This window comes from Coffea eugenioides, chromosome 3 (assembly GCF_003713205.1).
Source record: "Coffea eugenioides isolate CCC68of chromosome 3, Ceug_1.0, whole genome shotgun sequence".
NCBI lineage: Eukaryota > Viridiplantae > Streptophyta > Magnoliopsida > Gentianales > Rubiaceae > Coffea > Coffea eugenioides.
The window spans coordinates 3,739,437-3,760,038 of record NC_040037.1 but is presented as its reverse complement, the minus strand read 5'-3'; the positions used below and the strand labels follow the sequence as shown (position 1 = coordinate 3,760,038).

The 20,602-nt window shown below is 36.2% G+C and overlaps 1 protein-coding gene across 2 annotated transcripts; it reads left to right on the top strand.

The window, feature by feature from the left end:
* Positions 1 to 10,783: 10,783 nt before the first annotated feature.
* Positions 10,784 to 12,914, top strand: LOC113767041 (protein IQ-DOMAIN 14). Of its 2 annotated transcripts, none has more exons than XM_027311213.1 (4): positions 10,784 to 11,254; positions 11,362 to 11,598; positions 11,912 to 12,580; positions 12,734 to 12,914. In XM_027311213.1, the coding sequence occupies exons 1-4, from the start codon at positions 10,784 to 10,786 to the stop codon at positions 12,752 to 12,754; spliced, it is 1,398 nt and encodes a 465-aa protein (XP_027167014.1). In that variant the 3' UTR covers positions 12,755 to 12,914. The 2 variants fall into 2 exon arrangements, with proteins under 2 accessions (XP_027167014.1, XP_027167013.1); XM_027311212.1 differs by having other exon boundaries at positions 11,912 to 12,623.
* The last annotated feature ends 7,688 nt before the right edge of the window (positions 12,915 to 20,602 follow it).

The following is a 20,602-nucleotide window of genomic DNA, read 5'->3' as shown; positions in this document are numbered from 1 at the left end:
TATCGGTCGGGCCTGCTCTGCTGGAGCGCTGTGGGATTAGTCGGGTGTAGACTCGAATACCCACAGTGATGACAAAAAAAAAAAAAAAAGAATCCAAAAAGACTCCTCCCAACTCAGCCTTGTTTGGAATCCAAGTTTTTTGTTAAGTTTGTCTGCTACAAGTTTCTTAAAAACTTTAGCTACAGTAACTTTAAAAAATTTATCAAAGTTTTTCAATTATACACTTCAAAATATTCAAAAATATACACATTTTAAAATTTTTTTTAAAAACTACTACAGTAAGTTACAGTAAAATTTTAGACAAACTCCCAAAAAACTCACCTTCCAAACAGGGATGGGGAAGGGCTGTTTGGAGTTCACCCATGTGGGAAGAGACTGAAGATTTGGCAGAGTTTTTGTGGTGGACATGCCAACGAGGCAACAACCTTGATTGCTAGAAGAAGAGGAAGTAGGAGGGGAATCATGAAATATTTAATTCCAGAAGATTAAAAAGTCAAGAACTTCACCGAAACATTTAAATCAGCTCCGCCGACCCGAATGATTCTCTTAGAAAAGGTCATCAACAAACCTACAAAACACGAATTCAAGGGTTTTGCCCGTGTCACCAAAGTAATGTTTGCCTTTTTTGTCAAATAAATTTTCTTTTTTCTTTTCCAATGAAAAAACAACTAGAATGACCCCTGGCCACCAATTTCTTCACCTCCATTTTCCAATTTCTCACCAAGGCAGCATATGGGTTCCTGAAAGCCCAGCACCTAATTGTGTTAACCACAGTATCAAGATTAATACAATTTGCGACAGTACTTTCACATGAAAAGATCATCACAAAACATATGGGCCTCAGAAATGTCATTAAATCCACGAGTGAGTCCCGTTACACGGGCTTAAGTGTACGGGCGGATACAAAGTCAGCCCGTGCTTTATGGGCCTATGCTAACGATAACTTCAGATAAAAAGTGTTTCTTTTTTTTTTTTTGGGTAAAAGAAGGCTCATAAGATATGAAATCTTGTACACCATCGAAAAACAACTCGAGGCTCACTTTACATAACTCATTCGGTGAAATATAGGATTTGACATCAAAAGGCACGTAGGTTTGCCCTTAACATGTAGATTTTTGGATAACTAACAAGAGCACATCAAATGAATCTTCATTCAAATGCCTCAAGTCCTACCATTCCATAAACAATATGAGTTTCTCGATTAAAGTATATAGTTATTTAATTGTGGCTGTCACTTCAAGTGGCTTTTCTCCAACGTAGTTCTCCTTCGACTCTTCATTCTCTAAATTAAGTTAAAGTAGATTATATAAATGTTATCGTCAGGGCGGATTTACAGTGGGGGCACTGGGGGCACGGGCCCCCACTGCCCTCCTTAAATTCCTATTATACTCCTATAATTTTGATACAATTTTAATGGTGCCCCCAGAATTTTTTTAAAAAAATATGAAAGAATGGGTCACAAAATTTATATCATTCACTTTCCTCCTCTAAGGACCAAATATCAATTATATCAGTCATTACTTTTGGTCCCCACTCTCCAAATTCCCTTTACTTATGTGGTCCCCCATTTCACTTCACAACCCACGACTCCTCTTCTTTCACACCCAACTAACTACTCTTTCTTTTTATTACTTCATCCAATCATCATTAATCATTTACTTCCTTTGTCCCCATTCCCCAATTTTCTTTTCCTCTTTTGCCTCTTGGTTGTCCCCATTGAAAATGGTCTCTCCCATCAAATAGTCCGATCCTATCCTGATTTTCCTGTCATGAAAATGGTGTTGTTGACTACTTCAAACAGTGTTCCATTAAAGGAGTAGGCTTTTTGAAAGCCAAGACCTGCTTTCTTCAGTTCAACCGCAAGAAACCAGTCCTTGAAGCTGACTTCTTTCCAATTAAATAACGTGATACGGGGCACAAAGGAAGTAAAGGGACCTGAGTCTGCTACAGTGCCACTGATTTGCAACTCTTTTCACCAATTTTGGGAGACCATTAAAATCAGGTTCTAAACAATTACTTCTTATTATTATTATTTTAAATTTGTTTGCAAATATATTTCTAGAGCATGAGATTATTACTGTTTTAGAGAAATTTGAAAATTGATTAGTTAATGTAATAACTAATAAATGGGTTATTTGATATTTGATAAATATTTTAACTTGTGAAATGGTGATTTTATAGATTTATAATTTATTTTTTATTTTCCTTGATTAGTTTCTTATTTGGAGTTAATGTAATGATGAATAGAGGGCCATTTGACATATATTTTAACTTTTAAATTATTCTTATATGGATCCTTTTGTCTAATTAACTTGATTAGGTTCATATATTCTGATTAATGATTTGATATAGTAATGAATGAATAAAAGTAATGATATGTTGTTGATAAATAACTTTAAGCCCATTGTACATTTAATATTTTAATTGGATTAGTATCTTATATATTGATTTTAATTTCTTTAGATATGGAGAGATATTTCAAGAGGAAATCAATGGAAAAAGAGCCATCTAATAAAGAAGAAGCCAAGGATAATGAAGGTGCAAAAAATGACAATAAAAGAAGTTTTTAAATAAAATTATTATTACATTAATAATTTTGAGTTTGTCTTTTTATGTTTTTCATGGAATATACATATCAATTGTACTTGTTAGTGAATTTATTTATTTTTTGCTCAAAAAATTAAAAAAAGAGTAGATAAAAAATTTTAGTATTATTTGTGCCCCCACTAAGAATCGTTACAATAAAAAAAAATTGAGATATACAGTTACAGCAACAATGTGACAGGGAGGGGGGTGGGGTCAGAGAAGTAATTGAGGCAGCCCATAATAGCTAGTACACTAATGGTAAGGTTGTTTGGCAAATGAAACAAAAAAGCAAATGTGGAGAGGTTTGTTGACAAGAATAATAATGGGGACTTGTACTGCAAACAAGTACATCACTGCAGGCTAAGTAGTGAATGAGAGTTGCAGAGACTAATCAATCAATGGCAATGGGTACTATGGATTATCAATGAACCTCCTCAACTGCCCACCAGCACTATGCCAGTAATATGATCTAGGCCCTAGGGCCTTTAGATGTTTGATCAACAGCTTATGCTTCTGCGTGTGTGGATTTTAGACCAAATTACGAAAATCTTATACAGTGGTTAAGCTGAGATCTTATGTTACAACAGAGCTCATCATTTATTGTGCCGAGAAGATTTTGATATAGCGGTTAAGTTGAGATCTTACGAGTCCCGAATCTAAATTCTTCTTTCCTCAAATTTATTTCTTAAATTTTACCTCTCTTCTATTAAAAATAAATAAATAAAAGTTGCCGTTTGTTCTACACAAAATTTATATGAGCACAAAAAAGAAATGCAATTCATTTCTGATATTCACATTTTTTTTTTTATGGTAGTAGTCATGCATGGACATGGAGTCTGAGAATTTTGGCTGCTTCAACTCATCAATCCAAATCTAATCAGTACTGCTGCAATAATTTTCTCGTACTGTCGTACAGACGGCTGGATGGACGGACGGACCACAGGGGTGTACCGACGATGGGATAGACTATGACGGCGATGCGCACGTACCATATAAGTTCGGCCGGAGCGGCGGGGCGGTGACGTTTAAGGCGCTTTAAAGCCATCAGGATCCTCAGTCGTCCTTCAAAAGTCGAAAGCCTTACAAGTTCCTGTCATTTATTTGCTCGATGCGGTCCATACGGAATTATGGATGGGAAGCTGTATTGCCGTTTTCTTTTCTACCTACCAATTGATGTCTGCACTACGGAATTCAAGCACTCCATCAAAGAGGAAGCCGTAAAGCAATATGGTCCTGGTAGGAGTACATCTTCATTAGGAAGCATGAGCAGGAGGACAATCGAAAAATGGGGCTTCTATAATTTTCCAGTACTGTCAATTGCATGGCGAAATGTACGTACTAAAACGATAAATATAAACATTATTATAAGTAACAAACATGTGCAAAAAATATAGGATTTTTCTTGAATTTTATTTAATTTTCAGTCACCATCAGTCGCGTAAGTGTATCTTAGGAAGCATATGCAGGGGAACAATGGAAATGGAGCTTCTATAATTTCCAGTCTCAATTGTATGGTAAAATGTGTATATGTAGACACCAAAAACATAACTAATATTTTCCCCTTTAAAATTTGTGTTCCAAACTGAGTTTCATCCTTCTAATTTAAAGTCAAGAGTCCCACTATAGTGTTTCATTTGGTGTTGAAGATCAATCATTATTAGCCACGTAAGTATTTCCCAGGAGAGGTACTAATACTACCCTTAACGAATACTAGTTTCATACTTTTAAATGCTCGTATCTTTGCTTTTTGCTTTCTGAAAGATATCCTCAATGACACTTAAAAAATTATCTAAAATCAACCATATTCAGCTTAGGGATGTAATTGAGTCGAGTCAAGTTCGAGTTGTTTTGGGCTCGAGTTTGATCTTGTTGAACTCTTGAAAGTTGAGTTTGAGCTTGAGTTCAATTTTATTTTACATTAGTCGAGCTTGAACTCAAGCTCGTGTTTATTGAGTCTAATCGAGTTTATTTCGAACTCAATCAGGCTTAATCAAGCAAATTGAGTTTTAAAAAAAAAATAAATTTATATTTTATATAATTTTAAATAAGATACAAAATAGACATTTCATACTAATAAATAATATATTTATATTTATATAAAACTCGATTAAACTCGATGAGGTTTAGAGCTTCACATATTAATTTCGAGCTCAACTCGTTAAGTAGTTTGAGTTGCTTGAACTTGAGGTTGAACTCGATCAATGTGAGTTCGAACTCGAGTTTTGACCGAGCAAACTCATGCTTTATTCGATTAAACTCAAGTCATTTGCGTCGCTAGACCATAAATCTGCAATCACAATCCATATTTGGGACGAATAAGGTAATATTTACCCTATTAGGCCCTCCTAAATATCGCATTCCTTGCTGGAAAGACTCGCAACAAACGTAAAACAAAGTGCTTACAAGTTACAAACTCAGTTTTTTTTTTAAAATTTTTTTTATAATGTAAATAGGAGGTTTTGAACTCAAAATCTCTCACTTACATACTCGGTTAAATTAACTTGTTGCTTATCCTAATCTCACCAAACCTTTAATAGCAATTCAACCCTTGGCGAATCTCATAATTTCTTAACCCATTATGGGAAAAAAAAAAGACCATTGCAAAATTTGGAACTTTTTTGGGTGAACGAACTTATAAATATCCTCTGTTGGTGCAAGTACCATGATAATGTAGAATCCCGCTGACTATAATTTGTGGACACTGATGAATAATCCAAAGATACGTGCTGTATATTCACTCATTATTAACAGATTGCAAATCCGACATGATCCAAAAGTTGCGCTCAAGTGCATAATTGATATGTTGGTGCCTGTACCATGACATGTCTATTATGAAAGTTTGTATGTATGTATATCCTACTGAGTTGTGCCATGCTTGTTTCGATTGCTTGTTTTCGTCGAAAAATATTGTCGTTTTCCGTGATCACATTTCCCTATCACCTTTTTCCCTCACATATATCAAATCGCTACAGTAATTTTTCCATAAAAAATGACGGAAAATGCAATCCAAACACATAAATTAGCCAATGCACTGTTGTCGACTGATAAAAATGGGGAAGCATATGGTGGGAATTGTATTTCAAGGATCTTTGGCGATATGGGTCTTTTTTCAAATGAAAGGAAATGAAACTACCATTTCGACATAAAGTTTCAAAGTGTTCAATGAGTCCACAAAGCTAGAAACTAAACAGAATGGATGTTTGTTTGAGTTATGGTCGTGCAATCATATGCACTGTGCATGTGCAACTGTTGCCCAATTAATTCATGAGGAAATAAAAGGTTATTACTACAATAGATCAAAATTTTACGCCAAAAAGCATTGGGAAGGGGGGAAATTGTTAAAGGTAAAATCGGTAATCTTGGATTGGATCAACCACTTTGACATAAAAACCGTATAAGAGCAGGTCTTGGTTAGATGCATGTCGAAATTGTAAAAGTAGCCTCGGTTAAATCTGAATCATCTGATCAAGAATCAGTTACAATTTAAGAAAAGAGAAGTTGAACACATCTCAACATGATTTCCTTTCTGTTTAATTTATTTGGTTTCAGGCTTCAGAAATACTTATGGAAAGCTTTCTTATCTGCTTTTAAAATACTTATGGAAGGACCTGTACAAAATCTTAACAAAAGTTGATGAGTCCAAACTCAAAGCATGAGTATTCTTTCATCTGCTAAGTTTTGCCCCCTGTGTCAAGCTTGAAATGTTGCCTAGTTTGCATATGCGACTTCTCTTCCGTGTGTATATATTTCTTTGGTTTCCAAGGACGTCGTTGGTCAAGAGGCAGGAAAGCTGATTGCATAACCTTTACCATTGTGCATAACTTAGAGAATAATACATCCAAGAACACGAGACAGAATCATCATGCTAATCAAAGAAACAAGTCATGTGCATTTCAACAAAAGAAAGATGTCCACATAAACAAACAAAAAGGAAGAAATAAGATATATCCTCTCCAGCCATGAAAAACCCACATGCAGCTGTATTTGTTTAATACCCTGTGGTTAGCAAGTTAAGCCACTTTAACTGCATCTTGATATATCTGGATTCTGCATCTAAATTTATGTTAACGCTCAACTAATGATGCTATTCAAGCATTAAATTAACAAATATCAGAGATTATATATACACTGTCAAGATCAGTTCTTTGTCTGAGTACAGAATGTTTTGCAAGGGATGTGGACTGGAACTCACACGAGGTCTGACTCAAGAAGGAAGGGCATAAGAATAGAGATAGCGACGCCCCACCATATATAGGAGATTTAGAAATCTAACAATTCGCACTTTTTAGTTTTTACACACCCAAAGAAGACACCGACACTATTGGACCTGAAATTTTATTTCAACGGTTTGTCCACTTTTTCTATACATGCAAAGCATCTTTGCCACAAATTTATGGAACTTTCTCGGTCCAAAATAGAAGAACCAGTTCATGGAAATTTACCAAAGCTGATAACACTGACTCTTATTTGTGTAGGACGATAACTGGGAAAGTTTCTTCTAAACTGCGATAATAACTAAAAACAAAATAAAGACTTCAGCTATTTAATTATAAACACTTCACTGAGCTTGTAATGGTTCTTTGAGCATTATTTAGTTGGGTGGAAATTCAACCTACCCCCGAGAGTTCCAAGTTTTAGCTTCTTGATCTTCCTAGCGTATTTAGTTTAACTACTACGCTATGTGATGGGACATTTTTATGCTTGTAAATCAATCGAAATTTGTTACTTTACTAAACTTGTATCCCTGTAAATAGACTATTAGTCTTAATACAATTCCACAGATCAAGATAAATTTTCTCTTAAACAATCTCACGAGCATTACTATGTGGTATAACATGGTTTTATCTAATCAAGAATTAATCTTATATAGAGTGTCATATTATTTTGTCGTTTATCTTACACGAACGAGATAAACTGTTTGGTGCATGTACAATAATAACTAAAAAAAAATTAAACTGTGTTTATATGTCAAACATGGTTGCTAGTGTATCAAATACTTTACGTTTAATTAAACTAAAACTAATTACTTGTCAAAAAAAGGAGAAAAAATGCACTTAGTAGTCATTCATTTATTCCCTTGTAGAAATGGGATTTGATTAGTCAAACATGGATTCAAACAGTATTTACACCTTAATCTGTAATAAACAAATTTTTATGATTCTACTCCCTCTACTTCTTTTCTATGCCTGTATGTATTATAAAATTATCCGAAAGAAAGAATGAAATCAAATGCCATTTGTTCCAAGAGATGTGTTTCTTTAAGAAGGAACATCCATACTTAGCCCTTCCGTCCTAACCACGAAGAAAAGAGAAGCAGATTAATACAGAATGAATCCTTGAAGATAATTTAATCAAGATTCTTTGGATTTTACCAGTATTTACAATACAGTAGTGGTAGAATTTTAAGATGTGAAAATGGAAAAATAAAAAATCTGGTGTGCATGTATTTTGCTGTTTATCCGTCTCCCTAGTCATTATTGGTCTACCTACTTCATTTTGTGGGTCCTGATACGCTATATCCCTTGGTGATACCTGATCAACAAGCCATCTAGTTAAACTTCATACTATTTATTATGGTGTCTCTCCACCAACTGCTCCCCCATTTTCTCTTGGTCATCATCCACGGTGCCCTGATGACCTGCTGCTATTCGAGCTTCTAAGACTACGACCTTGTGTATCTTTCAGTAATTTGCCGTAAGAACATATGAACAAAAACGAAGTAAAAAACAAAAAGGATATACATATGAAACACCACACGTTGTATGTGTGGTATGAGAAGAACATGGTGCACCCACAATAAAGGAAAAAATTTAATAGTTAATCGTACATACCTCCAATGAAGCTCATCACAACAACGAAAATACTTGAGTCTGACATTTTAGACTAAATTGGTCTCCATTATTAGCTCCTAATAATTCTATACTTGAATCCTAATTCCGTTAACCCTTTTTGCAAAATTAAAAGTTATCTTGAAATTTCTCAATAGATTTAGTCGACATTAGTTGAAAAGAAGAGATTTACGACTATCTTTGACATGATGGGATGCATGCCAAAGTACTTTAGAACAACATTCACGGATGTAAATTTCAATTGGTTAGGAGAGATGTCAATGAAATAGCGCAGTATTCAAGTGAAATGGTTGATAGTGGGTTTGTTTGGATAAGAATTTATTTGGATGATTTATTTGATCCAGTTACTGTAGCACTTTCCTGTTTGGATAAGAATTTATTTGGATGATTTATTTGATCCAGTTACAGTGTGAAGTGGGTTAATAAAATACTTTCCTGTATTAATACTGTTTTTCTAATAGGGATTTGACTCGATTGAAGTAACATGAAGCGAGATGTTTCTATCCAACAAAAGAAGAAGAAGAAGAAGAAAAAGGAGCAATCAATCTAGAAGAGAAAAATTTGACGAAAAAAAAAAAATCCAGAAGAGAATGGTACTACTACAATTTCAAAACTAGATAAGTTGTTTGTCCAATTCTACCAAACCTCAAGCAGGAGAATTTTGAAATAAACGTGGAATTGGAATCAGGGTCCTTGTGCCCATCAGACAGATCCAATTTCGTTTTTAACTGAAACCACGGGTTTAAAATGGTTAATCCAAAATTATCAATTACCAGATAGGCTAAACGTTATATTACATTCCCTTTCCCTTCTCCGTCGGATATGGGATATTATATTCTCCCCAGTCTTAAAACTTTGCGTCCTTGCAAAATCCGTTATAATTCAAACTGTCCACCTAGTCGTGGGATATTACACTCTCCTTACCTTTAGAACTTTGTATTCAAACTGTCCATTTAGTCGTGAGATATTACACTCTTCCCACTTTTAGAACTTTGCGTCCTTGCAAAGTCCGTTATAATTCAGACTATCCACTTAATCATGTACGGATTCTAAAAGTGATTCGTATGGATTTTAGAGTTAAACCATACCAAGTCAAACTATCCAATTAATCGTGTGCAGATTCTAAAATTGGTTCGTACGGGTTTTAGAGGTGAACTATAACACTGCTTGGTCCCAACCTCGCCCCATGCATGTTTCTTGTACTCTTTTGTATAGTCAGAACCATAACATTATTTGGTCCTAAACTCATCTTGTGTAGAGATCATGCGAGATTCATTCTAGTACTATTAGCAACGCCCCGCACCGCCGAACTAGACCAATATCTTTTTGAACTGAAATCATGAATTCAAAATGATTAATCTAAAATTATCACTAATTCCATGGATCGGATGCTATATTCCATTCCCTTTGCCTTCTCCGTCCCTATGTGGGATATTACAAAATAAGAGATAGATTATGGATAGAATGAGGGTGACATGACTTATTTGATATTTCAAACCCCAGAGTCTTGGGATTGGGGTAGCCTTCCTTCCTGGCATCATGAAAGCTTGGAAATAAAGGAGATGCGGAGAGTAAAAGCCTAGGTAAGGAGAGGATTACCATGTGCAGGTCCAACAGGGCACCCCTCCCAACAGGGTCATACCCTAATTTGTGGGCCCTCAAACCCTGCAATGGGATTTGAAACAGCTGAACCCCATGACCAAAATGGATTCATAAACCCCTTGAAGACAAGTGGGATAAATCCTTCCACCCTTGCATGAGTATATTACACGGGCTCTGCATGTTCCATGACACATTTTCACATGGCTTCTGATCCTCCATAACCCTCCCAACAATAACACTTGGAAGTAAAAGTTCAAAATTGCCCTAGTTCACGTCATTAAAAGGAGAGTTTTTCCATGGTCTAAGTTGGTATTCGGCACAAAAAAGGAAGACCTCTATGAAGGGGCAAGGTAAGGAATATATTCCGATACAGCAAGAGTGGATCCATTTGGGGAGGGGGATTCCTCACTGTTTCTTTTCTTGAATCATTAACCACCTAAACTCTATTAACAATAAACAAAACTTAATGGTTTGATTACATTAAGAAAGAGTGGTGGTTACAAGATACAGCAATGCAGAGAAACAAAGACAATATGTGACAGTGAAAAACAAGTCTGTCAAAACGTGCAGCAATTAAATACTACTGCCAATAATAAAGGCCATCATTTTGGTGATAGATACTGATCATTCAGGAGTCAGCACAGGCAGAGGCAGAGGCAGAGAGAAGAATAGACTTAAATCCTTGGAGTTTCATATATCACTGTCTGGGCTTCAGTTGTATGGTGGTTTTGAAGATTGTGACAGAGATGGGGAAGACTGGCAAGTGGATAAGAAACTTCTTAACGGGAAAGAAGGATAAAGAGAGAGAGAAAGACAAGGAGAAGGTGAAGAATACAGGCAATCTTCAGCCGCCTTCAATTTCCGCTGAACAGATTCCGACAACACCAATAACAATCCCACCGACGACTCCCAAAGAAAAGAGAAGATGGAGTTTTCGAAGGTCATCAGCCACTGCACCAGGCCAGAAGGACTCCAATTCAACGGATATGATGGCCACAACACCACCATCTCAACAGGCATTCCTGGAAGCAGACGCTGATCAGAAAAAACATGCCTTGGCAGTCGCAGTTGCCACGGCCGCAGCTGCTGATGCAGCAGCTGCAGCGGCAAAGGCTGCTGCCGCTGTGATTCAATTGACTGCTGCAGCATCGGGGAGAACCTCTGCAATTGAAGAGGCTGCAGCCATCAAGATTCAATCTGTCTTTCGAGCTAATTTGGTATGCAATATCTTATGTTACTTGTTCCTGCATTTTTTCTACTTTTCCTTTTCTAGTTGTCCAAAATTTGAAGATTTTGAAATATTCCATTGGTGTTCTTTTTCCAGGCAAGAAAAGCTTTAAATGCATTGAAAGGATTGGTGAAGTTGCAAGCATTGGTGAGGGGACATTTGGTGAGAAAACAGGCAACGGCTACCCTCAGGTGCATGCAAGCTTTGGTCACTGTTCAGGCTAGAGCTCGAGCTCAAAGGATCCAAATGGCTCAGGAATCAAAACCCAACAATCTGAAGCAATTTCATCATAGAAAATCCACGCAGGAAAATAGATTCAGTCAATCATATCAAGTAAGTCTCCAATTCACCTGTGATCCGCCAATCATGTCATTTATAAATATCTGTCAGATTCATCTGCATTAACAAATTCAAATGAGTGGACTGGAAGTCTGGAATGGCATTTACATCAACAAAACTATTTGGATTCCAATACATGTTATTTTCTTGAAAATACACTGGTAATGTGACAAGTGGGAATTATAAAACATTGGAACCGGAAGGAACATAAACATTTGTAGTACAGAGATCACATTCACCGTACCTTCTTGAAGTTTGTCTACTGAATTTTGAAAGAAAAATCTAATCTGCCAATATACACTTGCAGGATTTTGATAAAGGAATGGAAGAGAACATAAAAATTGTGGAGATGGATATTGGTGACTCAAAGGGAAGCACAAAAAGTAGGAATAGTTATTCAAACAATGGGCAGACAGAAAGAACGGATCATAGGATTTCGACTCATAGAGCTTATTCAAACCAAGAACAGATCACACCATCACCATCAGCTATAACTGATCTGAGTCCAAGAGCATGTAGTGGTCATTTTGAGGAATACTCCTTTGGTACAGCACAAAGCAGCCCTCAGTACTGCTCTGCTATATCTAAACCTGACCCTTCAAAAGGTGCATTTTCTTATGCACGATCAGAATATGGAGATTCATTGTATAACGAGTATCCATTCTATCCAAGTTACATGGCCAATACAGAATCTTCAAGGGCTAAAGTGCGATCACATAGCGCACCCAAGCAACGGCCTGAATCATTTGAGAGACAACCAAGCAGGCGTAGGCCATCAATTGAAGGAAGAAATGTACCAAGGGCTGTCAGAATGCAGAGATCATCGTCACATGTTGGTTCTGCTGCTCAGAATTTTCAATATCCTTGGTCAATAAAGCTTGACAGATCATCTATTTCCCTCAAAGACAGCGAGTGTGGATCCACCAGTACGATGCTGACTAACACCAATTACTGCAGATCTCTGGTTGGACTTGAGGTAAGCAGGACAATCCCATTTGGCAATCACATCTGAACTATCGGTAAGAGTCAAAAGACATTGGAAGCCTTCGCCAATATTGCAATTTGGTTATCCTACCGAGCTGTTATAGTGTATCTTATGATTCATAACTTTTTCCATCTCTAATTGCAGGTTCAAGGAAGTAGGTACTAATTGCATGAAGTCAACTGGAATAAAATCATTCAAGCTTAAAACAGAATGCTAAATAACAATGCTGGTCAGACAGAGACTGATAAGACATGAAATGTTGCTGACACAACTAATTCACAGTTCAATGTCGTTATTCGTGAGTATGATTTTGAGATATATGTATATTTTTCTTAAACTTTCGAGTTAAATTGTTTTCCATGTCTATAAACTCTGTGTTTATTTAAACACAGATTAATCTGCTGCTGAGTTCTCAATGTAAGGAAACTGCAAGTGTAAAATATTGTAGTTGTTCATAGAAATTTATTGTTTGAAGTTTTCATCCTCAAAAAATTTATCTTTTATAAGGTGCTAGAAATTTGATACTCTACGGTAGAGTTACAAACGAATCGATCCGCTTGCGAGTAACTCGAGTTCGAGGTCAAAGATATTTAACTCATTAGCTCATGAGTCGATTTGATTATATATTTTTATATATATATATTATTTTTATTTTAATAGTAAAATTATATATATATATTCCTAATATTTTATTATTTGTTAAAAAAATTATTATTTTATTCATTTTTTAAAAATAAAATAATTTTTATTTATTTATTTAAGCTCGAATTTGAGTTGAACTCGAACTCAAGTTTTACATTTTGAGTTTGTTGACCTCGAGTTCGAGTTTTATAAAACTAAGTTAAGATTCGCCTTGATTAAGTCAAATTTCGATTCGACTCGACTCGTTTGCTTCACCATTCTACGGTGACAACCAAAAACAAAAAAAAATACAAAAAATCCCCGTCCCCTGCCCCCGTGAAGTTTCATAAGCCTGCCAACATGATGTTGGTTGACTTGATTCATGACAAGAGGCCAGTTAAATAGTCCATTGTGGGAGTACTAACTATAATCTTCACAAATCAAATCCAGAAGCCAGCGGAAGTTTTCTGAACTACGTAGCACGCAAACAAGTTCCCCTTGCATGTCCATGTATGCAAGTAAACAATTCATCTAAAGCAAGTAAAATACTACAATATTCAAACATTTACTTTGTTGTCTTCTTAGTTCTTAATATCTCTAGTTGGACTACGTCGAGTGCAATTATAACTTACAAGCAAATTCATATTTCGACCCATGAACTTGCCTCCACCAAGAATATCTGAAGTAACTCAGGCTGAAGGTGCTGTTCTGCAATATCAGTAAGGTCACTGCTTCATTTTCACATAATTGAAGGAGCTTAATGTTTTAGTTACTGTTGTGGCTTGTTGAGTTGATATTAGACTGATATCTAAGGAGTCCTGTGCAGCTATATCAGGGTGAAAACAGCAGTCTTCTAATGTCAGATCTAAACTAACATGTTACGCTTGCTTTGTCTGCTTTGAGAAGAAAAAGCACTTGAGAGTTGGGACTTGAAATTTCTACTTCCACTTGAAAGCAAAGCCAATTTTTGGAGCCTTATCTTCGTGTAACAGCATCAGGAGTAAAGAGTGAAAGTCAGAAACAGATTTGGACTTCAGGACAATTTTAAGAGAGCCCTAGGTTTTGAACTCCTGTGCCATCTTATGGAATATTCTCTATGAATTGTGATCTCACACTCAGCCCTTTATTAGCGATTCAAATTCAGCTATCTTCTGCAGTGGTTGACTACTTCCTATTTACATTCTTTCACCCCTTTCTGGGATCAAGTGGGTGTAGTAGAATAAACTGTACTAATACTGCCCGAGACTTACCTAATCACACAACACAAAGCATTACACCTCACCGTAACTCAAACTCAAACTATAAAATTCTAAGCCATTGGGTCCTCTACGAAGGCTAAAATGTCAAACTCACAACTTCATATACTCAAGCCTAGGTGGGGCATCACCATGCAAAAGATGACCATATTACAGAATGTGAGCGATATGGATAAAGAGCTTGCATCAATAGATTCAAGGAAATTGCAATAAAGACTACTCCTGGAAAGGCTTGGAATATTGTTCGTACCATGCTACCTCCTTTTTGAGGTCACTTCTTCATGGTAGTCAATATGAGACTCAAATAGCTAAATGTTGCAAAAACTGCATCAATCTAGGCATTGCTGAATTTCACCTATTGCATTCATTACAAACCAAATACAAAACAGCTCTTAATGTCAATCTGAGCTTAAAAATAGCCATACATTATTAATGCAACAATTTGTTATGATATTCCCTCCTGGTAGTGTTAGAAACGTTACTATAGGAATAAAGGGAATTCAAAAACTTGCAAGAACTTTGAAGATTATGCAACCGAGTCGCGCATTAGATACACCCTTTTTAAGGGTGTATTTGTCTCTTACTAAGTGTAGTAGAAGGAGAAATACTCGAGGATAAAATGATATAACAATGCTCAAGATAACTTGCACTTGTTTCTTAAGCCACTCGAATAAGAATGACTTGCTTTTACAAATAAATTTAGTGAAATGGGATAATAGAGTTTTTGCCACAAACCATGAACCGTTTGACCTTTATATAATGTTTGAGAAATATTCATGAAGGGTTAACAACTTTAATTATTGAATTCCTTTGGGAGAAACTATGAATTTATACAAAGAATTTTTACATACTATATATTTATATAAATCATGAATTTGTTAGTGGCTAAGGTTGAAATCCAAGAAATTAGATATTTTGGGTTAAAATTTTTCTGCTCTTTTTCGCTTCTTAAATCCTACACCTCTACTGCAGGAAATTTTTTTTTTTTTTTTTTAAAACATGAATTTATTCATATTGCGAGTTTATACATATAATGAACTCGTTCATAATTTATACATAAATGGAATTCGACAAAAAACACAACTTTTCAAGCATCCAGATGAACATGCATTTGCTTCAAAAATTATTCAAAAACTCTAACAGGTAGTTAGTTGAAAGATTGTACTTCTCTGTCAAGAATTTTTGGATATTAACAGAAAAAAGGTGAACGATCAGTGACCTTTATTGGCTTTGCAAACCCTACATGGGTCTCAGGTTCCAATAAGCCCGTATCAAATGCTTGTAACAGAAACAAAAGGCAACTTTAAACGCACACACCCCCACACACGAAAGGTGCCCTCTCGTCCGGAGCAAACTAGCTCAAAATGGAAGGAAAATAATGGCTAGGAAACAGCAGATTTTTGTGAGATGGAATTTGATGATGGGCTTTGTGATACTTCGACCAGGACGATATCAGTCCTTTGTCTTCCTATTATTGTTCCGCACATCCAAATTTGTCACTTCACTAAGCAGTTAGGTCAATCTGCATTATGTCTATATTTTTATTAGTTCGGAAAAGATGTTGGAAAAGATATAAGGAAAGAGAATTGTTATGGACCTATGGCTGTCTAAACAACACATGATCACGACAGCAGAGAGCCATTTCTTTGTTTTTGTTGACTGTACAAGGGTGCAAAAAAAGGTTCATGCAAGACCAGTTTGCATCAATTATTTAGGACCTAATTCTCAAAGTTAACGATATTTGACAAGAAAAAGAATGTTCTGATTTTTTTTGTCACACAAGATAAAACTTGAAGTTCGGAAAATGGAGAGAAATAGAGGCAAGAAGAAGCAACTGTAGCTTTTGACTAGGTGCATACCTTATGTTGGTAGCAAAGAAAGTTTGCTAGAAAATAAATAATGGAAAAAAAAATAGAAAACCTTGTTTGGATTATGAATTTTGGTAAAAAAAAATGTTGGCTTAACATATTTCTCAATCAATTTTTTTTATTTTACATATATTATATCGCAATAATATTTTTTTTACAAAAAATTTTAAAAACTTGCAATCCAAACAGGATCACATCTAATTATACTAGGATTTTGCCAAAAAAAAACTAAACCATCTTTTTTTTTTGGGCCACTATTCTAATCTAAAAGGTGGAGGAGGAGTTTAAAAAAACTAGATCAAATGGACGCTCTAGTATCTCTTTTGAATTTTTATTATTGCACGTGAAGTTCAAATTTCCAACCTACAATCCAAAGAGGGACTTATTCCTATTTGGTGGTCACTGAATCAAAGCTCAGTAATTAACTAAACCATCTATTTGCACAAGTTCAGCCTGTTTGACGGGACAAACAAACAAGCCTATTATATCCGGGATATGGGTTTAATTTTTGTGCTCTGTTTTGAGGACACTTTCATTGGGCCAAGTATTACGTATGGACATGTTTTTTGGGACAAGCCCGTTATGAGTTCCCTATCTTGCAACTTTATTATGGTCGCTGCTAGTAATTGTAATGGAAAAATCGTTTAAAATGTTTATCACATTCTGTAAAATAAATTTTTTAATTGGGCATCTTTTCAATTGCCTGAGAACACAACCTGGGCATCTTTTCAATTGCCTGAGCTTTTTAAAATCGGTTCTAAAGTAGCATAACGGAGAGTCCATTACAAAGTGCTGTTTATGGATCTTAAGGAAACAAAAAAGAACTAAAACGTGATGTTTATGTAGGAGAAATAACAATATAATAAAAAGTGACACAGAGAGTGGCACAGAGTGTGAGACAGAAGATCCGTTGGGCCAGAAATGCCTGTTTCACAAAATCGAAACAAGTCCGGAAATGCCTGATTATTTAGGTCTATTCAACTATCCAACAGCAATATGGTACCATTGCACTAGCTTAAGAGGCTATATTCCTAGAGCAAAAAAATATCCTGTATTTCCAGCTTTATAACTTCAATTTTCCAGGTAGTATTAAAGTCCGGATATGAGATGGCATCTACTGGTCTCTGATTACTAATTGTTTTGTAACACCAGTACTTCCACCCCAAACTTCAGTTAAGACACCTGATTTATTTCATGTAGATGTAGTATCTTCTTCTTAGAACTTTTGCCACTTGACTCGATGGACTGCAAGCATTCTCGAGTTATTTGCCAAGTTCTGACCGCAGGCTCTATGACAAAGTCGTATACTTGGCCTAACAGAAGAAATATCCCATACATGCAGGAAGCAGCCATGACTGGTCCAGGACTAGCATTCAATGACACGATCCCAAAGCAAAGCCACTCAAGAGGACTGAACGAAAGCTAGTCAGCGAGCCCCATAAAATAAAGTGCTTTCATTTTCTTTTTTTCCTCACCAAAAACATTGAAGAGAAGATTACAATCACCTAGATTTGCTCATCTTGATGCCAAATTCTCGTCACTATCTAACCATGCCTAACCAAAATCCAAAACACATGCAACCTGAATTTGCTACTTTCTTTTCCCATCTCTGTGTGTGTGTGGGCGCGCGTGTTTTTTTTTTTTTTGGTAAGCCATCTGTGCTTATTCTTCTTGTTTTACACATTAGTTTTTCTTGATTCTCAGTCATGCAGTTTGTATATATTCAGTGCTTATCTCCATCATTGGATTTAAGTTAGACACTTGCAGAAGAAAGATAAAATCACCATGTTTCTTGCACTTCCACGCAACAGATATCGCCTTATAATATTAAGGTATACCGCACAAGCACTTGGAAATATGGCTCGTAGTTTCTTCCCATTCCAATGATTTCATCTAAGGTTATCTTCTTTAAGAAACGTGATAATGTCTACAGACAATTATTTGTGCGTGAGATAAGGGGAGAAAAGAGAGTGCAGCAGAATCTTTTATGTCCTTCACTTTCTGATGTTTTGTTTCCAATAAAGGTGAAACTTTATGTAGCGCTCTCGTTAGATTGTTGTCACATTGATATGCTGGTAAAAAGTCAACCAACATTAGTCATTTTCAATACACAGAGGAGATGGCTATGTAGATCTGTGAAATTAATTAGGCAAGACTTCTGAACTTTGAAAGACCAAAACATTATACTATACTCGAGAATTTTGCTCGCAAGCTAGGACTGGAAATAAACCTTGGATTATCAGGTAAAATTCTGTTGATGATCTTGCTGAAGCATTGACCTCTTTCAACATCAATCTATTCATTATTCTTTATCACCATAGTCTACAGAATACAGACACCACAATCTTCCATAAAAGCAAAATGTTTTGCTACTTCTGCCAACTTTGTGTGGTTTTTGTGCTATCTCAGTCCTTTCACTTGGTCTTCTTTCATTTATGGATTGATATCACCTAATTATCAGCAGAAGCTCTGCTGAAACTTCATGTTTAAAGGGCCCCTGGGATAAGTTCCAGATTCCAACGATCGTATGCAACAGTACCTCCCACATCTGGAAGAAGAATATGGTTCACATGGTCTGTTTGTTATTCAACTTTCACGCTCCCATCTCGAGTTGTATTAGTACATCACCAACCTTCAATTATTGACCATAGTGGTGCCTTGTATGATTGCTACTTTTCCTTGTAAAACCTTTTTTTTTCTTCTAGTTTTTTCTTGGCGGATACAATGTACAGGAAAACTACTGGTTAATATAAGGGGCTCTGACATAGTCAGTTGTCAATTATTTCATTTGGCAAAATATACAAGCCAAAAAGTGAATCGATAATATCATGGTTCAAAGCCGTGGTCGCAGTTGCGGCATGGACCGTTCTACGTTGGTTTTAGCATATCGGTTACGGTTTCGAGAGACGCAAAGTTTTTAAAATATTTAATATTTTAAAAATTGTAAAAAAAATTAATAAAAATAATACAAAAATTAGTAAAAATAATAAAAATTTGAATTGACTCGAGATGATTCGGAATAACTCGAAGTGACTCGGTTGTTTCTATCCGTCTCAAAAACGTCTCAACTATCCATTATCTAAAAGTTATCTTGTCCCAATATCGGAATGAAAAGTCCCCTTCTGGTGACGACTCGGCCGAATCTTTGAACCATGATCATATGAAATACGGCATTTGATTGTGGATTACCCTGAGGAATGGACGGCCTAGTGGCAAAGAGCTACATGCATGGTTGCAGATATTTCGTGTTACCACCTTGTACACCTAAAATGTAAGGTACCATATATGGCATTGTGCATATCTAGACTATATACTTGCAGCTTGCAACTCAAATGACAGGGATCTGATTTATAAATTCGGTCAAACTCCATCCAATATTCTTCTCATCGAACGAGTGAAACAATTCGCAAAAGCAAAAAACCAAAAAGACATGGAAAATGGCCTTATCTTGTCTTGTTGTTTGAGGTGATTAACATTGTTTCTTTACCAACAGGGGTTGGTCCGAGTGGTAAGCGGCTCGGATTTGCTTAAGCAGGTCTCGTGTTCGAGTCCTAGTGTACGCAGACACCCCTGTTGGGAGACTCACCCACCATAGCCAGGTGCACGACGCGGGTCGGGTCCGGATTAGTTGGGGCAAAGCTTCGGATACCGGGCGGACAACCAAAAAAAAAACATTCGTTTCTTTCAATCACACGATTGTGGCGTTGCCACCCCATGCTTGAATTAGGAATCTGGAAATGACCTCGACATTTCTCTTACCAGATGTTTCTACCCTGAATACTACCCTCACCACATAAGCTGACATTGCTTTGGACATTTGCTTGATTCATATGATTTTGTCACAGTTAACATAACTCAAAATTTGTGGTCTATTAGACATGTAAGCATCTGTGGGGTTTCCTCATTCTTGCACCAATATTTTCTTTGGGAGGAGGACAAATTAATACCGTTCTTTAATTAGTAGTGATCGGTTTGCCTCGTAGTGCAGTCCATCGTCATCTAAGAGTGATCAGAATCGTTGTCCAAATTATTACAGCAGCATCCAGTAAATAAATATAGTAACTCCGTTAAACACTCTCAAGTACAATTACCCCGCGTGACAGCCATCGAACGCGAATTAGAAACCATTCTTGTGCAAAGTTTACGCCATCATTCTAGAGTTCTTTTTCCTTTTTATCTTGAAGCAATCATTCCAGAGTTGTTTTCGCAGAAAGTAATGTGGAATATGGCGATCTCTTTCCTTCATCCAATTATGGTATGGAAGAAAA